Source organism: Cottoperca gobio, chromosome 9, assembly GCF_900634415.1.
Source record: "Cottoperca gobio chromosome 9, fCotGob3.1, whole genome shotgun sequence".
Taxonomy (NCBI): Eukaryota; Metazoa; Chordata; class Actinopteri; order Perciformes; family Bovichtidae; genus Cottoperca; species Cottoperca gobio.
In genome coordinates, this window is record NC_041363.1 from 14,494,950 (window position 1) to 14,510,962 (window position 16,013).

Sequence of the window (16,013 nt, forward strand, 5' to 3'; positions counted from 1 at the left end):
TTGTTTCATGTTCAATGTTATTTTAGCTCCAGCAAATCAGACTCTTTGGCACTTTCGTCTACCAGCACAATGCATGTATGTTTATATATTTTGAGGCACTAGCGCTATAAATGATGTTGAATCTCAACCCTTTCTATATTCAACAAAGCCATCATACTTTTGACGTTTGCTAGTCATTGAGGAGAGACAAAGACAATAGCACTGAAACTGTTTAATGATAGAATCATTGTTTTGTATTCCCATATGAGAGCATCTAATGGAAAGAGTGCACTACTCTGATTCTTCTTGGCCCGTGGATTAATACTGCAGACAGTCTCATTAAGCTGCATAAAAAGTTAATGCCACTAAATTCACTCAAATGTTTCAGTTGGAAAATTTACTGCGGCATGTCCTTCTTCCTTAATGGTTTACAACTGTATATTTCTTGCTCACCGCTGTGATGAATTATAGATGAATTAAGCTTGAAGCAAAGTTAAGATTTATGGCCTTTGTTCAATCCCCATCACCCATTTGTCTACCTAAAGTTCATTCTTTTCTTAAACTGCCTATACTTAGCATTTTCTGTTATGAAAGCAGTCAGTCTTGCTGGATGCGGTGTTAACATGATGGTACATGACTGATTTTGGTTTTTCAGGTAAGCTTTTTTTGCAGTCAAAAATGTTGGAACGTATAACATATTACACAACAAACACTTTGATTCAACCTGATCGGGTTGTGGGTTTTTTGGACGCTGCAGGCAATAGTTTGAAAAGTGAAAAATAAGCTTTAAAGCTTTTGAAGTTCTCCTCCAAAGAAAAAAAAATGACAAGCAAAAAAGGCAATGACATAATTGAAAATAGTCGATACAACGCCTGAGGTAGAGGACACAGTGACAGGGCTGTCCTGCCTTTGTCTTCACACAACCCCCTTTCAAATTAAATTCAATCCTTATCCAACTAATGTAACATCGTTTTTAAAGAGTGAAGCAGTTGTACACACTTGGGAATAGTTTGCCCTTTTCTGAAGTTCACATAAAAGTTTGCTGACAATTATTCAATGCCTGAAACTTTTTGGCATGATCACAATGACTGCAAGTTAATTATTCAGTATTGACCATGTCTCTTTATTATGGGTAGCAGTGATACAGTAGACGTGAGAAATTTAGATGTGCGACACATCTAACTATGGACAAAAATGTTAGAAATAAAGACAAAAATAATCTGTATTTCTTTCTATAATCAACATGTTCTTGATATTTAAGCTCTAATTGTGAAGCAGCAGAAACTATTTCAGTTGTGAATCAGAGACTCCCTGCCTCATTTAGAGCTAAGTGACTCTAAGTAAGCTGCTTGTTTTCCTCTAAAGAAGTCTTCAAGTCAATAACACTTTCTTTGTGTTTAAAGTCTCTCCAAAACACCTTTTAACATATTCTCCCATTAAAGCTCTTTTAACAAGCTTGTCCTTATTAAGTTGTACCCTTCTGCGCATTTCTCTATTGTTTATTTACTCTGACACACTGCAGGTCCCATCATTCTTGGCAAAGAGAGAGAAAAAGGACAAGACATAACATGTCGTGGGAAGAGGATGCATTTTCTTTCTTATCTGGCACATGGCGAGCAATTGAACTGCGTTATGTAGGTACCACGATGCTGATGAGAGAGATACAGAGCCTTTTGAAGCATGCCATCACGATCAAAGACAAGTCAGAGGAGCACCGCTTTCTATATGATGGACGAGTTAACTGTCATCTGCTTCCATGTACAACACTAACCCAGGACAATGAGGTTTCCCACTGACACAGGTTTGATCACTGAATGTATATGGCATTTCCACCTACCCGAGTATATTTCTGGACCATCCACTAAGCTAATTTATGACTTCCCCATTGGACTACTGTCTTTGATACAGAATGCTGTTTGCTATGTTTGTTTATGTCTCCCCTCAGAGAGGCAAGATGGTTGAAGACTTGGTGTCTGTCTCTGCCAAACCTCATTTAATCTAAAACAGCTCTGATACATTCTCCAGCTTTCTCCGGATAGGGTGTGATTCTTTTCTCAGTCGTTGTATCGTCATGTTTTCCAAACTTAAGAGCTCATGAGTGCACACTAAAAGTAATGCTAAGCATTTCTCAAACATTTGTTTGTACTCTTTCTGTATCGTAAAATGTAAGCATTGCTTTTACCTCTGCAGCCTGTTTGATAATTTCATAAAAGTTCCACACAAAAGCTTGAATACTTAGAAATAAATGACACGTAAAAGAGTACCGTGTTGTATAACACTGTAGATTAATCAAAACCAAAGTGCCAAATGTGAAATTATGTAAAACAAAAGGGACACATCTTTACTGCAATCTTTTGAGTGGTTTCATCTTCATCATCATTATCATCATGTTTCAAATGGCGAGTTACATTCCCCTAGTTATTTGATGAGTCACACTAAGAGCATGTAGCCAGTCAGGTATCATTTAAATACCAATGGTTTGCATGTTATTATTCCACTACACGTCAAGCATACTGTGCATTACTGTCTTTTCAAACTCGTACTGTAATTTTCAGGCAGCCATTTGTTTCTGTTTATTTCACTATGGTATGTAGCTCAAGTTGCAGAGGCTTGCGTAGATAGGTAATCCATTACTATGACCATTCTGTCCCCTTTATGGGCATTTTCAGTTTCATTTTAGATGTGATCATGTAGCAGCTGAAAACTAGGACTGATTTGAAGGCCAAATACATCTGTACTGTTGTTGAACAACCTTTTTATATTGCATTCATTTGTCAACTTACATCCCCCCACATACATACATAACAATATTATGATTAATGTACAACCTTCTCTACCACCTGAGCTCCATCCGCCCCACCTTTTAATACTTTGTTTGCTTATTATTTGATTATTTCTATCACCGCAAAATGCGTCTGCACAAAGTTTTCAAATAGTCCATTGCAACACTAACATACCCTTAACAAAAAATATAAAAAAGGTGATGAAATGTTTATCGTGATTGATTGCAAATGGCAAGCAAGTTTTAAGTCTCTTTAAGAAGATGTTTATGTCCTATTGACATTTATGGAGAAAAAGAGCACAGAATCTCAAAATATGTGAGATTCTTTGGATTGCAAGCATACACACGATTTAAGAAAACATCGTACAGCAATCAGTAAATGTTTAAACACACATTTCAACCTATAAGTACAGTGTCAGGTACTTAGGGAGTGATGTGTCCTCAGTCAATTCAGAAAGCTTCTATATTGACTGAACTACTCCACTTTCTCCTACTCTAATTACCCATTCCACTGTAAGACATTCTGAACACACACTCACACCCCTAGCCCTACCACCACCCACACACACACACACACACACACACACACACACACCTACCTGCTGGTGTCAGCGGAGGTGATGGCGATGAGTGGTGGGGTGCGTAGTGGCAGTGTTGTGGGCCGTGGTGGAACTGTGACTGTGTCCAACTCTGGCTTGCGATCACAATAGTACTGCTCGGCCTGTCTAAAGGCCAAAGGGGGCAACTGGATCGTCCGGCAAGACAGCCTCCGCACCAGAAAAGGCTCCATGCAGGTGAATTGCCCTGGCTCTGGGGAGTCGGATGAATCATCAGACACCTGGATGAGGAGGGGGGAAAAGATGGAGGTAAATTCAAGGACGAGATAGACCAAATCCGAATAAGAAAGCATGAGATTATTCCCAGGAATTCTCCTAAGGTGGCGGCAGTGGCGGCAGTGGCGGCAGTAGCTCAATCCGCGTGAAGCGGAGGGTGGCTGGGTGAAGTTCCCCCACAAACGGTGCAGGGTGTGGACTGGTAGCTGGAAAGTTGCCAGTTCACTTCCTGGGCACTGCCTATGTGTGTGTAAAATAACAAGGAGTGAAAAAATGTAATTCCCTCAGAGATCAATAGAGTCATTCTTCTTCAACAAATGAGAAAAGGACTTCAAGCAAAATATAGTAGTAGCCAAGCGTAATGAGAAATTTGACAAATGGCCAGTAAACGGTTTTGGTCCATGCTGAATCCAGTTACTAACTGAGTTCAAGATGTGCAATCTGTTGGTTGTTAAAAGCGATAAAGGATAACGAGAGTAATTAAATTCTTGATTTATTGTAGCCATGAAGGGCCATCACAACTAACATGTTGAAAGTTCCAGTAGTTCAGCGGTTTGTTTTAGCACAATTTTGCCTTATCTGCTCAAAGTTAAAAGGTTCCTCTAGTTATGAAAAGCCCATTAAAATGTAAAAGACATCAAGCTGCCTCAGCCTATGAGAAACATTATGTTGAAAAGCACATGATTCTAAATGTGTTTAGTAACCTCAGACCTTTAATCTAGAAGCACTGACAGTTAATAGTTTTCACTTGGCCATTTTTCAATCAAGAATAATTTTGTGGAAGTCACAGACTTTGTGTGATAAGGCCCTGTCACACATATCCGTATGACAGAAACGTATGCCGGCCCATACGAAATATCAGCAACAGGTTGATATAAATTAAGGGTAAGTTGTGATCGTTTGAAGGACGCAGACGATACGCCTAACACGCCAGACATACACAGTTCTTTATGGCAGAAACATGCCGGCCTATATGAAAATTTGCTCAAAATGTGTCAGAGTTCAAATACGTCCAACTTTTCCACAGCGGTGTTGTAGCTGACGTATACATAACGAATACATAATGAATTATTATATGTATGTCCAACCTATTGATAGCGTATCACTTACCTATTTAAAACGTATCAGAGCGTCTGGCCAACGGAGCTGGAAAAGTGCCATCTGGTTCACGTCATGCTGATGCTGGAGAACGGCTAACATGGTGAACGCTAGCTGTACCTGTAGAAACACGTTTAATAAGTTACTCCGTCGTCAGGCATCATCTTAACATAGGGTAGGAATAGGTTATCCACTCGTTATCAATACATTGGCCGTAGGATTCACCGTCAGCCGACGTAGCCTATATCTAATGTACCTCTAACCTAGTCACGTAGATATTCACATAGGTATTTACGCACTATATTTACGTAGGTAAGTGTAGGAGCCAATTAGCACTCCTGCTATAAGTAGGAACCAATGTTTGTTGACAGTGGTGTTCCGCCGGAAAGCAAACAGTTTTTGACCACATACACATACACAGACACATACACTAGTTGGCTGAGGTAGCGTTTGCTCCTCAGGATAAGTTATTGTGTGTTTGAATGTCATGTTTTGTTTGCTGATGGGAAAGCTAATTCAACACGAAATAAACGGACTGAGTGTTCAATCTAAAGAGTTTGGAATCGGAATCTTTATTCAGCAGGCACGACAACAAGTGCGTCAACTAGAGCAACAAAGCGGAACCCCAGTGGCTTAAAGTGTTGGCTTAGCCTCTACAGTAAGTATTCACGTACTGTATTTACGTAGGTAAATATTCACATACGTATTCCGTATTCACGTATGTCTAACGTAACGTAACTTATGTGTAACGTCTGCATATCTTATGAAGCACACGGCGGGTACGTCCGGTAATTTTGAACATGCTCAAAACATCAGCGTTCAACAACGCACCCCAGCGTAACACAGTGAGCTCTTAACGAATACTACTTATACTTTATATCTACGTAAACCAACCACTTTGCCGATATTTTGTATATACCATATTTTTGTATATCTTATGCATGCGTTGGGCATTCGTCTGATATATTTTGTATTAGTAAGTGATGCGCTATCAATAGTTTAGACATGCGTATCTGTATATGTTCACTTTTCCGATCCGATGAAAAGTTGGAAGTATTTGGACTCTGACAGATTTTCATATGCGCCGGCATACGTTTCTGTCATACGGACATGTGTGACAGGGCCTTTATGAACTAAGTCCATAAAGAACAACTCCATTCCATTTCTTGTATCGTTTGAGTAGAAACACTAATTTTCCAGTTTGTTGGATACACCAAGCTTAATAAACTTTCAACTCGAGTATATTGTATACAAGGAGAAAAGCCACATTGTAAATGTTAAATAGGGAAAAGGTATCTTTGGATTCCTTTGTGGATGTTATTGATTTTCCAGATTGGTCAACATGCTGCTTCCGGCTAGCTTGCACCAGTGGAGCTCAAATGTTATCTAAGAATCAACCAAAGCAAATATTTTCTTCTTATTAAAAATTATCCATTTCATTCTGAAAAGTCAGCTTTTTAAAAACCAACCTGTCTCAGGTCAAAACAAAACTCATCTCTTCTCATGACATCAGATGATGTGTACCACTATTTTTCTCTTTTTCACTATTTGTTTTTAAATTATAAAGTGTAAATTATATTTTCATATGAACAATGTGTCATATGTGAAAAGGGTTGCTAGTATCCATCTTTGGAAAAAATATATTTCACGTGTACTATGATTTTTTTGTTTGACCCATATCCCTTCTGCTAACATGGAGAGGGCTGGATTTATGACCTATACTGCAACTAGCCATCAAGATGTTTTGTCTTCACTTTTTGGGAGTTGTGTTATTGTCCATCTTTCTATACAGTCTACATATGGTATTAGCAAATTAGCTGATGATTTACCTTCCCAGCACCAAAGGTCACACAGACATAGTTAGCTACTAGCTGGTGAACATAGCGGAGCACTTAGCTAGTAGCTAAAGACCCAGTTTTAATTGTGGATACTTGGTACCAAAAGATAGCGAGAAAGAGAGTGAATACTGGACTTACATTCACCAAGTGGTCAGAGCTAGGACTCCATATTGATGCTAATGTTGCTCTGTAAATGACCAGCCCATTAGCTAACATGTTAGCCATACAGTCACAACTTTAAGGCCCTGCACACCCACAGATGTTTTCACTTAGTCGGGCTGATTCAACATCTAGTTGCAGCTGGGCAGAGCGATGTTGGAATAACATGAAAATGTGGTTTTCCTACTGCTAATCATTCTCTGCTCACATTAATGATTAATGATACAATAATCAGAGATTCTTAATGAAGAAAAACTAAGATTGCTATTTCCATGATTATTACGCTTTTAGGAGAAATTATGACATCCAGGAATTATGTATTGGTAAATTGCCAAGCGAGAAAAACATACAATGAATGAGTTACTGAGTTACTTGAGAAAATGTAACATCACACCAGGTCAAGAGAGGATGAAAAAATCAAATGATTATAATTTTAACAGGAGGATAGGGCCATCTGAAATCTGAGACGGTGTACGTCTGAGGTGAGACCAGTGTGAGAGGAGATAATGTCAACCTAGAGGAAAGACATCAGGTGGTCAATGTACCATTAACTAATTGCATTGCATTGAAGGCAGAAGCAGAGCCTCTCCTTTAAAAACAAGACTGCTTCAAGGCAAGGTCTCCTACATTATATTCAAATGTTTCACTGGATGTATGCTCCTGGAAATCCATTAGTAGATATCAATCACATTTTGACAAAGACCAAACACATTGCTTGATGCAAATGGGTAGTTTTAATATGCAAATTGAGTGTTTTGCTTTCTTTGTATTGGCCTCAAGCACAATAGGCTTTTTCCCCACTGAACACACAACACATCCAATACTTTGCTGGACAAAGGTGTATTAGAAGAAGCTCTATATTCTGTTGTTTCTTTCTTTGGTACACTGTCCTTGGACACAGCACAGAGGTAATCAGTTATTTGTGTATCTTTGATTCAGGACACACACACACACACACGCGCACACGCACGCGCACACACACACACACACACACACACACACACACACACACACACACACACACACACACACAGTGAGGTGGTGAGACAACATGATAAATTGAGGCTGATTCTGTGACATTAATCTTACCACAAACCATGAGGAGTTTTCATTTGTTCTGAATAAAAAAACAAGGCTTCCCCTTTAAGTAAGGGTGAACCATTTACACTCCACATTGTTCTTTTACAGGTGAAACCCCTACTACATGATATGACTTTTCAATGAGTACAGGTAGAGCCTCTCATATTCAGATAGCACATTTTTGATATCACGCCAACAGTGAAGCATGCATGTATGTACTCTGATGCCTCAAAGTTATCATCAAGCCCAGCGCAAAGAGTACTCCTGAGCTGGAATAATGTGTTTAATTTTGTTGTTAGATTTTGGTATTTGATAAACACAACATATTATGAATATGTATTATATGAGCACAAGAAAATAAGTCTCTTACAACAACATTTTGACACAAGGATCCTCTACAAGACATGGCCAAAAAATAGAATAGTAGAGTAGTCAAGATGTCCTTACTGCAGAGGGTTCGAATCGGACTTGTGGCCCTTTGCTTCATACCAACCCCTCTCTCCCCCCCTTTCTCACTACGGCTGGTGTTTTTTTTCAATTCAAGGCAAGAAGCCCCCCAAAAAACATTTTTCTTAAATCATGTAACAATAGCAGGCTGAAATTAATTACTAAATAGATTAGTTTGGCCTATTTCGTGTGCTGCAGATTTTCATACAGCAGATTGAATTGCTGTACCAGGTAGAGGTGCTCAATGGTGTGTGCATGGCCTGGGGCAGCATGCCGGATAAAAACACTTATTCGCCCTCCAAGTGCAAACAAATGAATTATACTGGCAGTTAGCACTATACGCTGTCCCTTACAGCATTATACATCTCTATTGGACCAGAAGGACCCCTCGGAGCACAGACGTGTGTTTGTGTGTGTGTGTGTGTGTGTGTGTGTGTGTGTGTGTGTGTGTGTGTGTGTGTGTGTGTGTGTGCGTGCGTGCGCGTGTCACCTTTCTCCCTCTTTATCATGACTGTTTTGCCTTACCCTCCATCGTGCAGTAAATCGTGCACCCCTCCCCCTGTCTGTCCTCCCCTGCATCCATCAAGATGCCAATCTTCATCCAGGAAGCCATCAAGCCTTTCATGCCTACATAATTACCTGTATTAAACTCATCGCTACAGAGGAAATCTTACAGAAGAGAAAGATGGAGCCAACTTGATAAACCCTCACTTTTTATGACGTGAAGGTAAAGCAGATGGATGATGGATCTAATGAGTCAATGAAGTTATGTCAGTATTAAACATGACCTCTTTTGAAAGTATATTCAGACTTCTAAACAATGTATGTAATGGCCCTTTGCGTTACTCTTACAGTGATACAGGGTAATGCTGTTATATCCAACTTGCAATTTATATGATGCACCACACTTTAGCTCTATAAAATTACTCTATGAATGATTAAGGCACTTAAGTTCATTATTGCTTGCCTTTTGTATTTGACTTGATTTTAAGTCAACATTTTGTTAAAGTTAAAAGTTCAGAATATTCAGATTAAGTAGCAAAGAGTTTGTTTCTTGTGGTGTTTCTAATAATAATAATAATAATAATAATAATAATAATAATAATAATACGTCAATAATAGATATGTTCCCCGAAGGTGAAAATAATTGTTGTCACGTCGAAGACCATGGGTAAGGGGTACGACACAAGAGACTGCAGAGAGCAAAAAGGTTAGTGAGTTCTCACTGTTGATTATACACACAGTCCTTCATTTTCACTCACTTGTGCTGCCTGTCCTAATGACTGAAGTGACCCTTTATGATAAGTGGGATCAGTAATAAGGTTAATTGGTCTGCTGTGACTCTTCTGTGCTCTCTGTGTACTTCATATGCAATCCATTGGTGGTCTGGTCCAATTAGATGGGCAAGATGGGCTGCGGGTCCAATTTGATGAAATCAGGAGACAGCCCAACTCATGTTGTGAATTTTCTAAATGTTCTTCTAGGTTTATGAAGTAGATTATTTTATATAGTAGTTAGTTATCAAGGGTTAGGGTAACCTTTCACTGGCAATGCACCATGCAGTTTACAGGAATGGTTGTGGCAGATTTGTTATCCCTTATTCATAGGAAACTTTGAAACAATTTGTATTATTTTACGGTTTGTATTATTTTACAGCTTTAACTTCATTATCAGCTGTAACATAACAACAGAGAGACATTGATAGATGTATTTATGCTTTATTGTTCCCATTTTTAAGTTTCAGTTTTGCAGGACACAAGGCTTTTAGCATCAGGTCTAACTCCGGCTGAAAGTTGCTAGAGTGTAAACTTTTCCAAATCCAACAAAGAGCAGGAAGGAGCCGCTAATGTTAGCTTCTGATATTGTAGCACCTAAGTACCCGCTTCAATGCATTGGATGTTTCAGTCCTGAACAGGGCGTTTTTTCTAATAAAACCCCAAAACAGAAAGATCTTTATTAAAACATGACAATGAACAATTTAGATATCAAGTATCTCTCCTACAAGAGCCCCATGTACGTGGCAAAACCCAAACCTTGACAGGCTGGTTGTGCCTAGTTGTGGTTGCACTGTTATGATTGAACAATTGGGGAAAGGTTTAGGAAATTTAGCGTAGCAAACTAGCTACCCAAACGTAGATACAAAGGTGTGAATATAATCAGTGAATGATGTCAGGCATTAGCAGCTTCAGGCAGCTTGCATTCATCAAATGTCATAAAAACAATCCCATACCTAAACTCTTTAGTGATTTACAAATGTTTTTGCCGCAGATAAAGCAACCCTTCAGTTCTATGAATGCACCTTCAGACAAAGTGATACCCTCCTTTTACTTCATTGTGAAGAAGTACTTTATTTACTTCAGAAAGATGTGGTTTCAGTAGGCTTTTAATGTAGTTTTGGTGGCAGAGAGAGTAAATAAATCAATGCAAAATTAGTCCTGTTCTGACTTTAACCCTTAGTTTATATGTTTGCGCGGCCCTGAGAGAAAATCTGATAGAAAAGAGTTACTGTGAGGACAGTGGCAGAAAATTGTTTAAATTGCCTGTGGATACTTTGATCATGTTAGCACATCAATATGTAATAACTGAAATATCTACTCCCATTATAAAATAGGTATTTTGCAGTTTTGAGGGCCAGCCAACACACAAGACTTGAGAAAAACCCAGCGCACACTCTGCTTTGATATGTGCTTTAATAATGGAAATGGTTAAAAAACGTAATGTGAATTGGGAGTTATTTATATACATTACAAACAGAAATATTCACCACCTTTTCTGCTGAGGGTTATAGCGTTCGATCATCAAACATCAAGCATCTCTGCTTACCATCCATGTACATGTTCAAGCTACATCACTGGTGTCAAATGGAAATCTGCTATTAAAGGTTTTACAGCTACTTCCTGCCTCATGAATGATTTAGTTATTAGTTCATATTAATTAGACCAATTTTTAGCAAACAGGAAACCGTTTCTTTTTCATAAACTGAATATTTCATTATCACCTTTTTTTGTTGACCTTTTGAGAGCATCGTTTGATTGTTGCTTGGCCTTTTAACTTTTGTACGAGCTCACAGTGAAAACAGCATATGGACAAGACCTCAGTCCTAGCAGCTCTTTTTCTTATATGATAAATGTACTCGTATAAAAATGATTTCATAGAAAGATAATGGTGTGTTATCATGTATATGCAGTACACGTCTGGAAGAGCTCTCTTCCTTTAGGCATCTTTCTTTATTTTTCCGCAGTTTATCCTACTTGACACCCCATACTGTGTGGCATTCCCTTACTTCCTCTCTAATAGCATCCCCATTTCAGTGTCATCAAGCAACCTTCCACTATACTCAGTATGTGCGACCCTTCATCGTCAGTGCCATCATTCATCGCTGCGTTCTGAATTTAGAAATTCATTTTTGTCAAGGAATTAATCTTAAATGGATTCTGGGTAAAGCTAGGAAGCAAAGTGAGAAGTGACTTGGATATAAGTTAACACAGACAAAGGAAAAGAAGAGAGACAGAGAGAGAAAGAGAGAGGAGAAGAAAAAGATGAAGATTGCTGTCGAAGGAGACGCAGTAAATCACCTGGTTTGAAAAAAACAATTTAGTCCGGTACACAGGCAGCGCTCTGCTTTCTGGAAGCCTACACTACATTTGAGACAAAGGAGAGAGGAGGAGGTTTAATCTACAATCTTCCCTCCTCCGCCTGAATAGCATTGGCTCTTAAGAAAACTCATACTGTATGCAACCTGATTTATTTAGGCAAATGTGATACCCATGGCTCAAGTTACTGTGCAATCTGAATGTCTCAACTAGTCACAGGTTTTAGGTATTAGTAAAAGGGTTGCCTCAACAACACAGGTTTATCTTTTGCTCCATGGTGAGTTACTGGTATTTACAACCAGGGTGTGTGTTTTTACAGCTTGATCTGATGGTTCACTTAGCTGTAAAACACAGTATCCTGTGGGGTAATAAAAAAGAACTCTGATCTCCTACAGTACACAGTGCTCACAGTTCTAGTCAAGGGATGAAGAAAAGAGGGGTGGTGGGTTGGGCATATGGTATTGCTTCACTCCTCTTTTTGCCTTGGATCCACACTATGAATAAGTCCACAAACATAGGTTTAAATTATGGTTCATGGTGTGCATACGTGGGAGTGGGGTTTTGCATTGAGACCTACAGTACACATTATCTCAATAAATGAAATATGAGGGGAACCCTATTAGACTTGGAAATGACATATTTTTCTCACCTATAGAAACATAATACTCCTGTGGAGTTACAGTATTAGGAGGTAAAAGCAGAAAGACCATAATGATGATTTTTTATTACACAAGTGGGAAGTGAGTTGTGGCAATATACCTTTAGTGGTTCTCTAAAGGTCTTGATTTTCCATCAATCATCAAAAAAACCTCAGTTTCATCCTACATTTACTGTGTGAAATACAGAGTGTGCAGGCAGCTTCACCACACGTGGCAGTAATGCTGTATTCAAACCTTCTTGTGTTATTTACCTTCCATTGTGTGGGATATCAAACACCTCCATGCCTCTGCTAGGTGTCTGCTGCTACTGTTATATGCAAATTGACTTTCTATTCTTAGACATTTGTGGCATACATTAAGCCATGGCATACATTTCCCTCAATTACATTACATCTCAAGTAACACTGTCTTACATTCCCATGAATATTTGCCTCCCCCCATGGGCTGTACACTTTGTACAACTCATTAACATACACATAACACACATAACATTAATATTTATTTTGATGTGACATAGCCTGCCTTAGATAACATAGAAATTCTTCTCATAAGGTGGCAAAAACTGTGCAATGTTGCAGCACAATAGCAGAATATGGGAGAGGCAAAACAAACACAGAGGACATTATAATGGCAGATATCTGACAAGTGTCATATTTGAGGTGAGGGAGATGACTCAATGTGTTTGAAAAGACCCCCCCCCCCCCCTCTAGTAGCCAGAAGCCAGAGAAGAAATGTATGGAAGGGACTTCAGATAAGGCTTTGTGATGCGCTGGTCTGTGCACAGCAAAATTACATGAAATACCCTAGAGACGCCCAAAACCTACAGGGAGGGGAACAGTTTTGCAGCAGATGTAGAGAGAAATGCTAGATGAAACTGATAAGTGGCTGATAGGCTGAAGTTAATCACAACACATTTTGAGTATTTTCCTCATCTGTGCAAAGGGTCAGGATCCCTGCACTTTAATAAAGTAGAAGGATAAAGTTGAGCATACTTGCAATGTTTTGTATCTTCACAAGCAGCTCTGAAGATATAATAAAGCATTCGTGTCGGGATTGTTCTGTAATAGCAAAGTGGGAGCGAAATATACCATATGAATCCATGAATTGAATCTGGGTAAACTGTGACAGCAACAGGAAGGCAGATTCATCACTCCATGAATCCTCCATGTTGACCTTCCCAGGCAGAGTTCAAACACCACTCTTCATGCATCAGCCCCACATCCACGCTAAGCACCCTGCTAAACACCTTATGCAAGATTAATCACACTTTAAACATGGTCCACAGGCTGTGAAATGAGAATGGTGAGCGGGTGATAATGTTTCTTTACACAAGGTGTAGCAGGATAAATAAATACAAGCCTGCCTACCTCTCTACCTAAGTGTGTGGATGATGCCTTTAAGTGCAGGTTCCCCACTGACAACAGAACTGGCAGACGGACCCTGACAAGTACGTGTGGACCAGATAAATAAAACAAATTTGCCCCGTCGAGTTTTGGCAGGCTTGAGGGGAAAAACACATATAATCTCCCTGAGTGCCTGAGTTTGTCCTCATTTTATGGATCTGCCTGCTAATCTAATTACATGTTCCGAATATGCAGTAGATTGCTCCACTCTCTCATAAATAAATAAGCAGGCAGATAAGCAGTGGCCACAAAACAATTAACATTGTTTGCACTAGGCCTGTCAAATCAGTGATAAGAAGACTGCTATTATCAGGTTTATCGTAACAATGACCTCTGCGGTGTGTGACACAGTAAAATGTTCATGATGGTGTAAAATTAGAGGAGGATGGATTGAGGAAAGATAAATAGCTCTTTCTCCCTGAGCTGAGATATTTAAAAACAAATCTTGGCATTATTGTATTAGATAAGTGGTACCGGTCTTTAATGGATCCTTCAAATCCTGAAGGGGATTCCAACAAGTGTAAACAGCTCGAGCAGGGAATTGATTTTCATAAAACTGTACAAACATGTGTCTGTGTAAGAGGTTAGTGTGGTCCAAGTCCTTTATTCTATTATTCCTCGTCCATTTTCTTTATTTGATCTCCTGCAGCTGTCTCTTGTCCTGCTCATCCTTCAGCTGCTTTTCCCCTCCTCTGATCCTGTTCAATCTAATTTCCCTGCTCTTTTCATTTAATATGTTGTCATTCACCTCCCCTCCCCTCCTCCTGCCAGACCTCACCTGTATGTGTCGACTGGCTTTACTGCCGATTAATATGATCTTAGGTCAAATAATTCAAGCAGATTCTAAATCCTCCTCCTCCTCCTCCTCCTCTTCCCATGCATTTAAACCCTAAGCATCATCGTCACCACATCCCACTGTAAAGTCACCTCACTCAAAGCCTGCTCTCCTTACCCTCAAGGCCAGAGAGGTGCATAAACATGGCCTGTATGCTCCCCTGCTGGGCTCTAATTGGCGATCAAGATGTGCACGGGAAGGAGACGGAGCGGCGTTTGGCCCACTTCTATTCCCTCATCACATTCACAGGGCCACAGACACATCTGCGTAACCATGGTGATGCTGATAAGGTGACTCATGACTATTCATCAATGGCGCTGCCTGATTGGACAGCCCTCGAGAGCCTTTTGAAACATATTCATCAGTGAAGCCTATGCTCCACCTCAATATGCCCCTCAGGACGAGGATGGAGCGTCTCTGCTGTTCTCAGTTTGATTTTCACATTCACTTCTTGTCTTAACCTCACACCCCTCTCCTCTTCTCTCTAATTAGCTGTCCTCTCTTGATATCCCACCAATTTCTCTCGCAACACTTGTCTCTGCCCCCTTGCCCTGCTCTGTCCTTTCTGTCTTAACTGTTGGAGGCATTTATAACAGGCACAAGGGAGAAAACATTACAAATGAAATATCTGTTAGTAATGTGCTCAATGACACAAAATGTGAATCATCGATCGGTTTTTGTTCCATTAGTAGTGGTTTTATTTCATTTTCCATTTGTTCCTGTCGCTGTTGTTTTTCTTTTTTAAATAACCACTTACGTTTAAGCACCACCTTTTTAAATTGCGCCAGTGGGACTATATGCTTTTTGTTTTAATTTAATGTTATGCAGCAGTTTGAGCAGTTTATCTTGCAGGCAATCATGTCTTTGGATATTTGTGATAGGTCACAGATATTTTTTCATCTGTGACCTCTGTCTTTAGTGTTTCCCCACAGGAGATACAAAGAGTTCATTAGCATCCAATAACATTTTCTGAATTTGAAAATTACAGTTTACATTACAGCACTGTTTAAGTTCATACTGTTTAATACAAGAGCGGCGCAGTATGATAATATGGTTTCTATATGCGCCAAGACAACGTGGAAATGTGTGGGAAACTCTTCACCAAGCCAAAACCAATAGATATGGGTTTTTTTCTTCAAATCTGTCATTCATATTTTGGCTAGTATAGCAGTTTTTTTCAGAGGAAATGCTCCATCTGCATACTTAATGCATTTCCTCTGATGTCAGCCAATTTGAAAGACTCGCACACTAGCCATAACTTCAACTCAAGGTCAACAACGAAGGAGAATGAGTGAATAACTTATTTA

The 16,013-nt window shown here is 39.4% G+C and overlaps 1 protein-coding gene across 1 annotated transcript in view; it reads right to left on the reverse strand.

Annotated features, from left to right (window-relative positions):
- The window catches only part of pde4d (phosphodiesterase 4D, cAMP-specific), a 156,269-nt gene that overhangs the window by 121,272 nt on the left and 18,984 nt on the right, over window positions 1-16,013 (reverse strand). Inside the window, exon 2 of the mRNA XM_029439345.1 lies at window positions 3,361-3,599. Within this exon, the coding sequence (XP_029295205.1) occupies window positions 3,361-3,551 (191 nt within the window). The 5' untranslated portion in view covers window positions 3,552-3,599. The remainder of the gene's footprint in view (window positions 1-3,360; window positions 3,600-16,013) is intronic.